Source organism: Trachymyrmex septentrionalis, unplaced genomic scaffold (genome assembly GCF_001594115.1).
Source record: "Trachymyrmex septentrionalis isolate Tsep2-gDNA-1 unplaced genomic scaffold, Tsep1.0 scaffold35, whole genome shotgun sequence".
Lineage (NCBI taxonomy): Eukaryota > Metazoa > Arthropoda > Insecta > Hymenoptera > Formicidae > Trachymyrmex > Trachymyrmex septentrionalis.
The window spans coordinates 255,308-268,006 of NW_017305514.1; the positions used below are offsets into that span (position 1 = coordinate 255,308).

General features: G+C 32.1%; 3 protein-coding genes across 3 annotated transcripts in view; 2 read left to right on the plus strand and 1 right to left on the minus strand.

Annotated features, from left to right (window-relative positions):
• LOC108750266 (uncharacterized protein KIAA1841 homolog) overlaps positions 1–2,489 on the plus strand; it is a 5,266-nt gene extending 2,777 nt beyond the window's left edge. The window contains exons 6-9 of the mRNA XM_018489613.1: positions 256–484; positions 564–828; positions 906–1,084; positions 2,292–2,489. Coding sequence (XP_018345115.1) covers positions 256–484; positions 564–828; positions 906–1,084; positions 2,292–2,401 — 783 coding nt within the window. The 3' untranslated portion in view covers positions 2,402–2,489. The remainder of the gene's footprint in view (positions 1–255; positions 485–563; positions 829–905; positions 1,085–2,291) is intronic.
• Positions 2,490–2,819: 330 nt separating this feature from the next.
• Positions 2,820–7,395, minus strand: LOC108750314 (lymphoid-specific helicase-like). The gene is made up of 7 exons (XM_018489686.1): positions 7,151–7,395; positions 5,295–5,692; positions 4,607–5,223; positions 3,776–4,407; positions 3,302–3,696; positions 2,978–3,227; positions 2,820–2,896 (listed from the first exon to the last, which is right to left on the minus strand). Exons 1-7 carry the CDS (start codon positions 7,215–7,217, stop codon positions 2,826–2,828), a joined length of 2,430 nt encoding a protein of 809 aa, XP_018345188.1. The 5' UTR covers positions 7,218–7,395; the 3' UTR covers positions 2,820–2,825.
• A 439-nt stretch (positions 7,396–7,834) lies between these two features.
• LOC108750313 (sterol regulatory element-binding protein 2) overlaps positions 7,835–12,699 on the plus strand; it is a 6,421-nt gene continuing 1,556 nt past the window's right edge. The window contains exons 1-7 of the mRNA XM_018489684.1: positions 7,835–7,934; positions 8,683–9,210; positions 9,713–9,944; positions 10,037–10,440; positions 10,531–11,463; positions 11,689–11,993; positions 12,284–12,439. Of these exons, the coding sequence (XP_018345186.1) occupies positions 7,835–7,934; positions 8,683–9,210; positions 9,713–9,944; positions 10,037–10,440; positions 10,531–11,463; positions 11,689–11,993; positions 12,284–12,439 (2,658 nt within the window). The remainder of the gene's footprint in view (positions 7,935–8,682; positions 9,211–9,712; positions 9,945–10,036; positions 10,441–10,530; positions 11,464–11,688; positions 11,994–12,283; positions 12,440–12,699) is intronic.

Below are 12,699 nucleotides of genomic sequence, written 5' to 3' on the forward strand. Positions count from 1 at the left end.
CATAGATATTTTTATAGCGATGTTTTAATATTACCGCAACATTGAAAATAACTCGAACGGAGTCGAAACGTTTGTTTTGTCGTTTTGTAATTTATGATTGAATTTTAATTAAAGTTTGTTACTACATTACTGGCTCTTTGCCCTTCTTTTGCATATATTGTTTTATAATATACATCATAAACAGTACAATATACATATAAAAATATAATGAAAATATAGTTTATATAAAGATTTCTATATAGTTCTTTTTTTTAGGAACACGTACCAGATATAAAGGGCGAGAAAGAATTAAATATGTTAAATATCTTGACAGCACATAGAGAAGTGATAACTTTGGAAGCACCCCAGCTTTTTTTCCCAGAAAAAATTACACGGCTAGTAACTCGCGATCCGTCTCTTCGTCCAGGCAAATTAGTGTGTAAGGATACGATGTGGTGGAATGGAATCGAGCTCGTGCCACAGAGACCGAAACTTGGTTTACTCGGTAAATTGTCAATTTAACGCTTTCTTTTCTATATATACAGGATCAAATTCTATAACGTAGAAAAAATTCACAAAAACAGGAAAAATTTGGGGAGGTTCGGGACTTCGTCGATTACTTCAAGTACAAGATTCGCAAAAGTCTTTACAGAAGATTTATCAGCGAATTTCTGTAACCGATATCTCGTCTCCTACTTCCTCGATTACAGACGAGGAAGACGACGAAGATGACGGCGGGACTGTGTATGAAGATAGCAGTGTAGATGACGAATCATATTACAGTGAAGAATCCAATACGTTATGCATGTTAAAGTCGATGGTTAAAGCAAAGCATCAAAGTAGTCACAAGTAACAAATCGTGTTGTTGAAATAGTAAGTATCTTTATAACACAAAATGTTTACGTATGATTTTATGTTCTTTTCAGGAATGGTAGATGTTGGAGTGGGAATTTAAATGTAAGACACAATCAAGATAATCAGAGAGATTTTGAAGAAAAAGCTGCAGCGCAAATGATAGCTCTTCTGACAAAGAGAACAGTCACAGAGAATTTGCTTTCAAAATTTAATAAGCAACAACACGGCTATAAAACTAAGCAACCTGTTGGTATGTTTTCCAATGTATTTTACAATTACGATCATATTATGGCTACGTTCTAATATTCACTGCTAATACCGAAAATCTATAATACATGTTACATGCGCTAAATTTTCAGTATTGATAATGAATATCGAAATGCAGCTATATAGTCAGGTCTAAAAGTCCCGGAACTAGCTAATTATCTCAGAAAGTATTGACTTATTGGAAAAATATTTCAGACAAAATTGTAGGATTCAAAAAGATCTATTTACTGATTTTATTAGTTTGATCTTGGGTGGCGTTGCCAATGTCAGATCAAGGTCGTATCGATTTTTTTTTAATGAAAAAAATCTTTATTTTTTATTTTCCAATCTAATAGCTAGTACCAAGAGGTTTTCAAAACACTACAATAAAGTTCATTCATTTTCATTAAGTACTTTTCGAATTATAAGGTTTGAAAATTACAGTACCGTCATTATTAGAATGAGCATTATCCAAAGTGTCTGATGATTAAAACCTCTTAAATGTTGTTCAAAATTGTGCCCTGGATAATATTTGTCAAGATCAAGGCCATTGGAGATTGTTTTTCTTATTTTTATTTTTGCATTAAAAATTTATTTTATTTTTACATTAAAAATGAATTTTTAATGCAAAAATATTATTGATCGATAAACAGAGATAATTTTATTGTAAAAGTTTTGTATAAAACATTTTTTTATATCTCGAATAGTTTTTAAGGTACAACAAAAAAAGCTAAAATCCGCGTTACATAAAGGGTGATTTCACTTCTTCAAACCATTTTTCCGTCGCAGCTAACATTTTCTAAATTTGTTTTTTTTTATGTATCCTATACAACAAAGTTTTATTAAAATCAGAATTTAACATTTCGTATGGTTTCCTCGTTAATGAAAATGAACTTTATTGTCAAGTGTTTTGAAAAACTCTTGACATTAGTTATTAGATTCTAGATAAAAAAATAGGATGGTCCATTAAAAAAAATATAATCTGACCTTGGCGACGCCACTCAAAGTTAAACTGATGTAATCAGTAAAAGATCTTTTTAAATTCTACAACTTTGAACCATTTTTCCAATAAACCAATACTTTTTGAGATAATTAACCGTTTCGGGACTTCTGGACCTCACTGTATATTTATATATATATATATTTACATATATGGAAGCATGTGAATAATACTTAAAAAAAATAATATAAACAATATGTATCTGAAATAGGTGGAACGTATGTAAAACTAGAAGTTGAGTTTCGCGAACGGTTGGCTCAGTCATGTAAATACAAGAATCCTTCAACAGGAAAGACTCGTATTAAATCAAATAAATCTTAATTTGTATGTAGATACGATTAAAGATTTGTCTGAAATATTATTGGAAAAATTTTATTGTGAGTTATACAAAAAAGATATACACACACACACGCACACATTCGTTAATAATTTCTTTTACATATTAATTAATAATTAAATAAGAAATAGGATAAATAACTTTAACTTTTTTTTCAATTAATATTTATTAAGAAATTAAATGAATTAGTTATGAAAAGATAAATAAAATGAAAATCTATATAATTCTTTTAGTATTATAATATTTGTAATAAATTATATTAATAGTCAATATTTTGAAAAACACTCGTAGTCTTTTATTGTACGTATTTTATTTTTAATTTAACTTTATAAATTAAGCGTATCATAATTATCGTATCACTTGTATTATTATATTACTTTGTTCTTAATTATCGTATCACTTGTATTATTATATTACTTCGTTCTTAATTATCATATCACTTCTATCTAACAAGTTGTTCAATTCCATCTCTGTAAAAACTGCAAAAAAGATTGATCTATTAATTTCAGCAATTCTTTATATACCTTTATTATTTAGAAAATGTGATGGCCAGAACTTACCTTCTTTCTCAGATGTAACAATTTTATATTCTTTAGATTCCATTAGCTTTTTCATCTCTAATAGCGTATTTATATTAAGAGATTGTAGTTCTTTTGACATAACTATTTTCTCCAAAATACGTTTAGCGTCGGCTCGTTTCATAATTGCCTCATCAATTGTTCCTTTAGTGCATAGCTTGTAGACAACCACGGGTTTTGTTTGCCCTATTCTATGACATCGAGCCATAGCTTGTATGTCCATTTGTGGATTCTGTAAACATTAAAAAGCAAGTGTGAATAAAATACGGATGGAAAGAGTGGAAAATTACACTGATATTAACTCACCCAATCACTATCGTATACAATAACGGTATCAGCACCCATTAAATTTAATCCAACTCCACCAGCTCTAGTTGATATAAGGAACAAGAACATATCTGGATCGTTATTAAAAGCAGCAATATTTTGTTTCCGTACTTCAATTTTAGTGCTACCATCTAATCTCACATAATTATAATCTTGTAACGTAAGATAATCTTCAATCACATCTAAGATCATAGTCATTGTCGAAAATAATAAAACTTTGTGACCTCGCATTTTCAATTTTGCTAGCATAGCGTCCAATACTAAAAGTTTGCCGGAGGATCTGATTAAATCATTATCAATTTTCGGTAAACCAGTTGAATTCAGCGGACAGTGAACCAAGTATGGATGATTCACTATCTTTTTATACATTGGCACTAGAAAATATAAATAAAAGTGAAATAACATAAAACGTGGAAACCATCTGAAATATTGCGTTAATGCAACAATACTTACTTCTATTTTGAAAATTAATGCGAACAAAAAACTCTCTATTACGTTCTGTGACATCAGTATATTGTTTCCATTTCGATAATTTGTCTTCAGATTTCATTGGTTTTTGTTCAATATTATTTTCTTGTACTGAAATATTCAATACTCTATCCTTGGATTTGTCCTTGATAGATCCGTACGGACTTCTCAAAAAGCATTGTCTTTTCGGTCTTTCACCATTTACAGTTTGTATAATCAGATCCGGTACCTCAATTTTACTTAACATTTCTAAATCATAATTTAATACTGCCTTGTATAAATCGTATTGTAATTCCGTGAGCGGCGCATAAACAATCAACTCTTTCTTAGGAGGAATTTCTAAACAAACTTCAGATTTTACTCGTCTTAACATAAATGGTTTTAAAATTTCACGCAACGATGATAATATATGTTTCTCTTCTTCCTGCTTCAGAAGTTTTTCAGTGCCATGTTGATATTGAAGTTCTTTAACGTCAAACCATGATTCAAATGTATCTAAATCATCAAAGATTTCTGGTAATAGGAAATTCAAAAGAGACCATAACTCAGATAAATTGTTTTGAAGTGGAGTTCCAGTTAATATTAGCCTATTCATGGAACGAATACTACGTAGCACTCTAAAAAATAAACATTATATAAATCTTAATGTTAAAAGGAGAGTTAATAATACAAAAGTTCAATTAAATGAGAAAATCATTTTCTAAATTAAGTATATTTTTCAAGTGTCTATCAAATATATCGAAATATCTATTATTTTATTGAACTTGTAATCGTAGTTTTGAAAATAACTAAATTAGTTTTTTAATGGCTACATACTTGACCAGTTTACATTTATAATTTTTTATTCTATGTCCTTCATCTATTATGATGTATTTCCATCTTAGAGATTGAAAGAATTTACTTTCGTATAGTAGTACTTCATATGTAGTGATTACAACAGGCTGTGTCTTATAATTATCTTCGACAGGATGTGCACATTTAATTTTCATGCGTACAGCGTCTCTTTCTTTTATTGTGCCATGGAATAAAAAAATCGGTATGATGGGACTGAATCTTTCAAATTCTATGAGCCAATTTGGTATAGTAGAGAGAGGTGCAATTATTAAATAAGGCCCTGCTTGTCTTTCTTCTACAAGATGACATATCAAAGCTATCGTTTGTATTGTTTTTCCAAGCCCCATTTCATCAGCCAAGATTCCACTCAGGCCGTTTTTATGAAGTAGCTTTAACCATTCTAAACCCTTTAATTGATAATCGCGCAGATTGCCACAAAAATATTTTGGTAATGTCGGTACAATATCAGTGCTGGTAACATTTGCTTTTGATTCCGGTTCGAATTTCAGTTCATTATCTGAGTCCACAGATAATTCTGCCTCTATCTCTTCTAGGCTTAGATTCTTTTTTTCCCTTGTGGATTTTACCTGTCTCGTTATCTGTAAAAAATTTAATCAATTTTAAATTGTGTCTGTGTATTATCCAAGAATCCAAATCTTATTATGCTTGCCTCTGAAGATATGTATTCTTGCACGTTACGTTTTTTTCCATTAGCTGTCCTCTTCTTCTTTACTGGTGATATATTTTCATCATTTTCAATAGATCTCTTTTGTGAAACAGGTTTGTAATGATTCTTTTTGGCAGCCTTTTCATTTTTATTATTTTTATTTTTATCTTTATCATCAATCTTATTTATCAAATAGGACGAGTAAAATTTGCTTTTATTCAACAAATGCATCAATTGTTTGTATTTCTGCTCATTTGCTTCCTTGTTATATTCTTCCTCCTCTTTCTTTTTAAGCTCAATTTCGCTGGAACTATTATTTTTTTTACGTTTTATTGGCTTTTTCACTTCTTCCAACGGACCATTATTAAACTTAACATCACTTGGGGCAATTAATGTATCTTCTACAAGAAAAAACGAAATATTTTAGATTAGCGTCAATGGGATATATAAATATATTAATTAAATATTGATATATTTTTAAAAGAGAAAACAAAATCTATAATGCCTCTTTGCTAAATCCTTTATTGAAATTCTCAACAGAAAATCAAATAATCAAGTATCAAATATTGGGCTGGATTTTTACCTAACGCTATGACGTTCATTTTCAGCATCAAAACATGATTAAAATTAATGCTTGATATTTGTCCATTTTGATCACATAACTTGTTTTGATGCTGAAAATGATCAAGTCATAGCATCAAGTAAAAACAGCCTTGTTGTATGATATTTATAAATCACATCCAAGGATGTCGAAGGATGAAGAATTGTTATTTCTTTTATTGTTATTTGTTATTTTTTTTATTGTTATTTCTTTATTGTTATTATTTATTATTTCTTTTATTGTTAAATTTGACACAATTAATGCCTAAATTCTAAACAAAATCAAAAGACTTGTAACATAATCTTGTAAACATTTTTATACCTTAATATAATATTTTTACAGATAACTTCTTATTAGCCATAAAATTTATAAGAAATCGTAGATATTTATGAATAATTGTATATCTTACGATACATATCCATAAAATTAAAATATTAGTCGTAAATTTTTTATAAGTTTTATGAGAACATGTTACAAATCTTAAAATTCTGTTTAGAATTGATTCATAAAATTCTTCTGATTCATTACTAGAAATACCTGAAAGAATAGACTTATATGTCAAACTCATTTGAATATTCCTACTATACTAAAAATAATAGTGAATGCATTCTATAAAATTCTGTAAAACTATTTTATAAATATTTGAATGTTTATAACTTTTTAATAAAGCATTTTTGAACATAAATTTATATAAATTTTTTTCATCTGTTCAACCTCATTAACACACTATAAATTTGGTCATGACTACAGATCTTAAACAAAGCAGTTTTATTAAAATTTTACAAAAGAGAAAGATATACATACTTTTAAAACTGAAATTGACAAAAATAAAAATAAAACAATTTTCCAAAAGAACAAATATTCTCTTGTTAAAAATGACAAAAATGTATTGTATGTCTTAATCTATAGGCCTGTTTTTTTTTTTGGCTGAACTTTTACACCAGTTCATCTTTCTTCTCTCCAGGAAAAAAAAAGGAAGAAAGATGAACTGGTGCAAAAAGCAGCCAAAAAGAACAGGCCTTATAATCTTAATTAAAGTTAATATACAGAAAGAAAGTATGTATATCTTTTTCTTTTCTAGAATTTTGAGAAAATCGTTAACATGATCAGAACATTATAAACTCATCTTTAGTTTTGATCTTTATGGATATCAGCATATAAATAAAAAAATATACAAGTAGTATACAAACAAAAGTTATGTAAATAAGTAATACATTGGTACAATTTACAAAAGATGAAACTAAAATCATAAATTTACCTGTTAGAGAAGTTGAATAGCAACTGGAATCAATCGCACTTGAGTCATTTTTAGAAGATAGATTCATTTTTGTATCGTCTTTTACGAAAAAGTCAATGATTGCTTTGAGCAAAACTATATCTATGAAGACAGCTGGTCTCGCGCTTCGATGCTATGCTTCCTTTTAATGCGAGACACTACGTGTTTCCTGGTCACTTAAAATAAATGAACGAAAATATTCGTACGTGTTATTCGATTAAAATCAACGATTGAAATGAAGGAAAAAGCGGTTAAGAGCAAAATTAGAGCGATTACCGCCAAAAGAGATTTCTAGAAATCATTACTAGAAATACCTGAGACCCAAAAGTCCTCGATTACGATTCTAGTAATATTTTCTCCGCGATTGTTGGTAGAGCGGCATATTTCCGGCATTGTTTCTTTCCGAACCAGTGTCAAGGATTTTTTTCGAACTGACCCATGGAGTGGTGAGCATTCTGCGAAGTTTAAATGAGTTTAGGAACTCGCGCCGATGACGCAACATCGTCTGATCGACAGCTACGGCCCGGATTGGTTGCACGAGGATCGTACGATCGTTTATAATTTTCCGTCTACTGTGTTTTGACGTATCGTGTGACCGCTTCGCAAAATCAACGGCTCGTTAGTTTTCTTCAACGTGATCGCGTATGTTTGAGGCCGATAACGGTAATGGCAGACTCAGGCGGCTGGACATCAGCCCAGGAAAATGACTTTCCCAATTTTCAATCGAATGACAGCTTCAATTTGAACGAAGTTACTGGCATCGATGGTAGGTCTTGCGCTCCGCTTTTTACAACGTGCATCACGTCCTCTCTTTCACTTTCTCTATCTCTTTCTCTCCTCCACAAATTCGCGCGTATTTCGAGAAACTAACGTATTTTATCGTCAGATATTACGGGCTAATTTTTTTTAATTCATCGATTGAGTCACCTTATACCTTATATGCTTTTACGGAACAAAATACATTTGCGCACAAATTGGCGATTTATCAATTAATGAATTAAAAAACGCACCCTACCTTACTTCATTGTTGAGGAGATAATCTTGTTTAATCTCTTACCTGTTTTGATTGTTGCTATGCATTTGTTTGGAAGCGTAAACATATCACATTGATTACTTCGACTCAGTTCCACTTACAATGTAAGATTAATCTTAGTTCAATTTACTTTATCTTTTTCTAATTCTAAAAATCTACAAGTAAATAATTATTACTGTAATTTATCAATAATGATAAAATATTTCACATTAACATTTTAAAAATTAAAAAAGGTAAACAATTGAATCAAGATTGAATTTAATCTTATCTATTTATGGGCCTTAATAATGATTTCTACTACTCTACGAAATCATATGCTACATATAATTATTTTAATTTACATATCTTTTTATAATTATATCAAAAATAGTTGAAGAAATTTCAGAACATATTTGACTATAATTGACATTTTTTTGTTAAATATTTTATTAGATATTAGTGTCAATATTATTGTTGATAAAATATAATTGTTGATTTGCAGATCTTCTGACAAATTGCGAGAGTGAATTGCTGAAGAATGAGCTTTTCAGCGATGAGGCTTTACTTTCCGAATTGGATGAGCCAATGCCAGTTGATGGAGATACATTTAATTTCTTAAATATTAATAACGATGAGTTTAAAGACTTTAAAGATCCAGCAATCCTTGAGCCATCAAACTCAAATGTTATGGTGACACAACAGACTGATAGCACTACACCTGTTGCTTATATTCAGCAGGACATTACATCGGTGCCACAGAATAGACCACAGAGAATAGTAGCTTCGACAAAGCCTACAGTATTCAGCTCGCAGTACACTATACCACAAAATGTGAATTTTAATGTACAGTCGCCGAATGTTGTAACCCTAGCTCCTGTTACTCAACAGCGACAGCTACTTCTTCCAGCAAAATTAATTAAGTCAGAATCTCTCGTGTATTCAAAGGGTGGACAAACCATCACATCGACTCCTGTTCCACACCAAATACATACTCTTGTGAATACTACAAATGGAACAGTGTTAACTACCGGTAAATAAATACAATTAAGAATTTGAAGTTTTTCAATATTATTATATTTATATATTCACATAGTACATTCTATCTGAGAAATATCCTCGAAATGTTCTTACAATAGGGGATGTTTCTTCAGATCTGTGCTATATGGAGATTTATACTATTTGGATATAAACATGAATGATTATCAAATATAAGCAAAATGCCTATACAATTAAAATACTTAAAATACCTAGCAAACAATTAGAATGTACTTAACAATAAAGTTGACTATAAGTGCAGTGCATGTGTAATTAGCTTTGTTAAGTATATTTAGTTAAGTATATTAAGTATATATTTCAATTGTTTGCAAATTATATCTTATCACCTTAACAACCATAGAGATTTATATAGGCATTTTATTGTATTTTATTTATTCTTAAATCTATAAAACTAAATTAACGAATAATTATGCGAAAGAAGAATGTAAATGTAATTTTATAGCATACATTAATTTAATGCTATTGTTTGATTCAAGGAATACCTGTAGTATTGGACACTGACAAGGTACAAATTAATCGTCTAAACACAGGCACACATGTAAGCGTACCAAGAGTAAGAGAAGTGAAACGCAGTGCCCACAATGCTATTGAGCGTCGTTATAGGACGTCGATCAATGATAAGATAATTGAATTGAAAAACATTGTAGTTGGAATTGACGCCAAACTGAACAAGTCGGCAATTTTACGAAAAACTATCGACTACATCAGGCAAGAATGATAAGAGATCTCGCGTTATATTAAGGATTATTATACAAGAAGGATAGCTTTTGAATTTCTTGTTGTTTTTTTGTGTAATGCAGGCATCTGCAGAATTACAGTGCAAAATTAAAGGCTGAAAATATGGCGTTGAAGTTGTCTGCACAACGGCACAATCTTCGTGATTTGTACCAACAAATCCAGTGTGGAGAGCTGACACCTCCACGCTCCGATTCGAGCGAACCATCTTTGTCACCCGCACCTGCGCCGCCATCACCACCATCCCCGTCATCGGTAAAGGACGATCCAGATGCGTTGCATAATTTACACCCTGTATCAACTTCGTCCATTGGAGGCATGAAAGATCACACTCGACTGACATTGTGCGGATTTATGCTATTATTTTTAGCATTCAATCCTCTTGGTATCCTCATGAACAATATTGGAAGATTCAATTATGATTATGTGAAGACGAAACTGGATGGACGAACGATACTCAATTATCCAGGTAATAAACGCACGTGGATTATATTTTTTTCCAATCACTTTTTGATACATTTTTTTACAGTTAATACATTCTTTTTCTTTTCATTTGCAGATCAGCTAGAATCGGACAAGCAACCGTGGAGCAATGTTGTCCTCTGGTTTACTAATCTAATACTCTTGGCAATTTGTCTCTACAAACTGTTACTTTACGGTGATCCCATTTTGCCTACCGACAGCAAAATCTTTCTCGAAATACGTCGTTGGAGACGTCAGGCCGAATTCAACATATCCAAACACGAATGCAATCAGGCATATCGAGATTTACATCAGTGCTTGCAATATTTCGGTCGATCCTTCCCGTTATCACGTACGGAGGTTTTTCTCGCAACTACGTGGCAAATAGTGCGGCAAACTCTTCACAAATTATGGCTGGGTAGATGGGTCATGCACATCAGCAAGTGGTTGTCGGAGAAATCAGAACGGCAACAAGCGGAGACATCCGCCGTGGAAATTGCCATAGTTTACCAGCATATGCTCTGTCTTCGTATGTCTGAAGGAACTAAAGATTCAACGTTATATCTTGCTCTTTGCGCCGTTAATTACGCGGAAACTGCTGGCGAGAGTATGCCAAAATCATTTTTGGCGGAGATCTACATGAACGTCGCACTGTGTCTGAAACAGTCCTTCTTTCCATACATACACAAATATTATCTGGGTAAAGCACGCGTTTTGCTATCTTCTTGCGCCGTTCCCCCGAAATTGAAATGGATTATGACCGACGAAGGCGCTAGGTTCTTGGTATCTCAAAAGTGGCAGTACAAGAAACAGTCTGACAGCGAGTTCACATCACAGAACAGTCGAGCGGATCCGTTGTCATACGCGGCTCGTGCGTACAGGCATCATTTGATCAAGCAATGTCTACGTTTATTGACCGGCACGGTTGGAGAATGTCATGCATCCTCTGTACTTGAATTAGGACGGATGATTATGGCTTCTGCGGAAGTGGAAGCCTGTTTCCCGTGTGCCGACAAAATTAGTGTAGCAAGTATGTAAAAGTGTAAAAGACTATTTGAAACTAAAGAAAAATCGCACTTTAAAAAGAATATCACATTAATGTATGTTTTTTAATTATATTGTTATTATTGTAATTATATTTAGTATATATTCAGTAAAAAATGGGCCACAGTAACGTTACACTGGTCTATTTTTTTGTTTGCAAGTGAATATATTGTTGCGCAATATATTTTATTTTTTCTCTTTATTTTTGCAGCATGCGAAGATGAGATTGGATTATGGTGGGGAGCTGTAATCTGCGCTGCCGCGAGTTGGAGATTGGGAGAGGAAGATTCAAAGGCATGGAGTATTGTGGAAAGTAAATTTCCCTATGAGAAGAACTTCCAAGTTGGCGACAACAGCAGTAGCAGTCCATTACCCCATGCTGTTCTTAGTGTTCTCCAGGTGGCAAAAAATCCTACAAAGTTAGTTTCTATGCGTTTCATTGATCAGGCGGGATTACTACTCGAGCAATCTATGGTGTACTATCATTGCAAGGAGCAATCTTCGCAGCAAGTCTTGGTAAGTTTAACAAAATAGAAATATTGTATACTCACATTGTATAGTCACTTTTTGTTTATTTGTACATGCTAAGGGTAACTTCTTTCAAGCGTAAACCGTGCTACCGTTTACCTGTTACAAGTGTGCATTGTAGTTGCATTGCATGAAATATAACTATGCAATACTCCTGCAGTGCAACTCCTGTGGCAGGTTGCAGCACCATTTATATGTATATGTAACAGTTTTGTGTCTACGTGAGTCGTGTGTGCAATTTTTTTGTTTCCTACTAATTACTCGTGCTTATCTTTCAGCTTACTCAATTATTGGTTTGTGATTGGCTTCTCGAGATACGCACAATTCTTTGGCAAGAAATGGATGCAGAGCCAGAAAGATCGATTGCAAGCGTGTCTCTTGCTGGATTCCAGCGTGATTTGGCGTGCTTGAGACAATTGTGTCAGCACATCCCGGTAAGCGTGAGTCCATAATTTCCATTTTAATTTGTCGTTTTAATAAGATTCAAGCGGATATAGTAAAATAACATGCCTGTTCTTTGTAGCTGAACTTTTTGTGCCATTCATCTTTTCTCTTTTGTTCTTCAATGTAGAGAGAAAAAAAGGAAAAATTAACCGTGAAGGAGTTTGGTTGAAAAGACCAGACTTATTTGATTGTGTGTAACTTTTTTATAATGTTGTTTACTATTTTTTTTCAGTCTGTATTGGCACGAGTA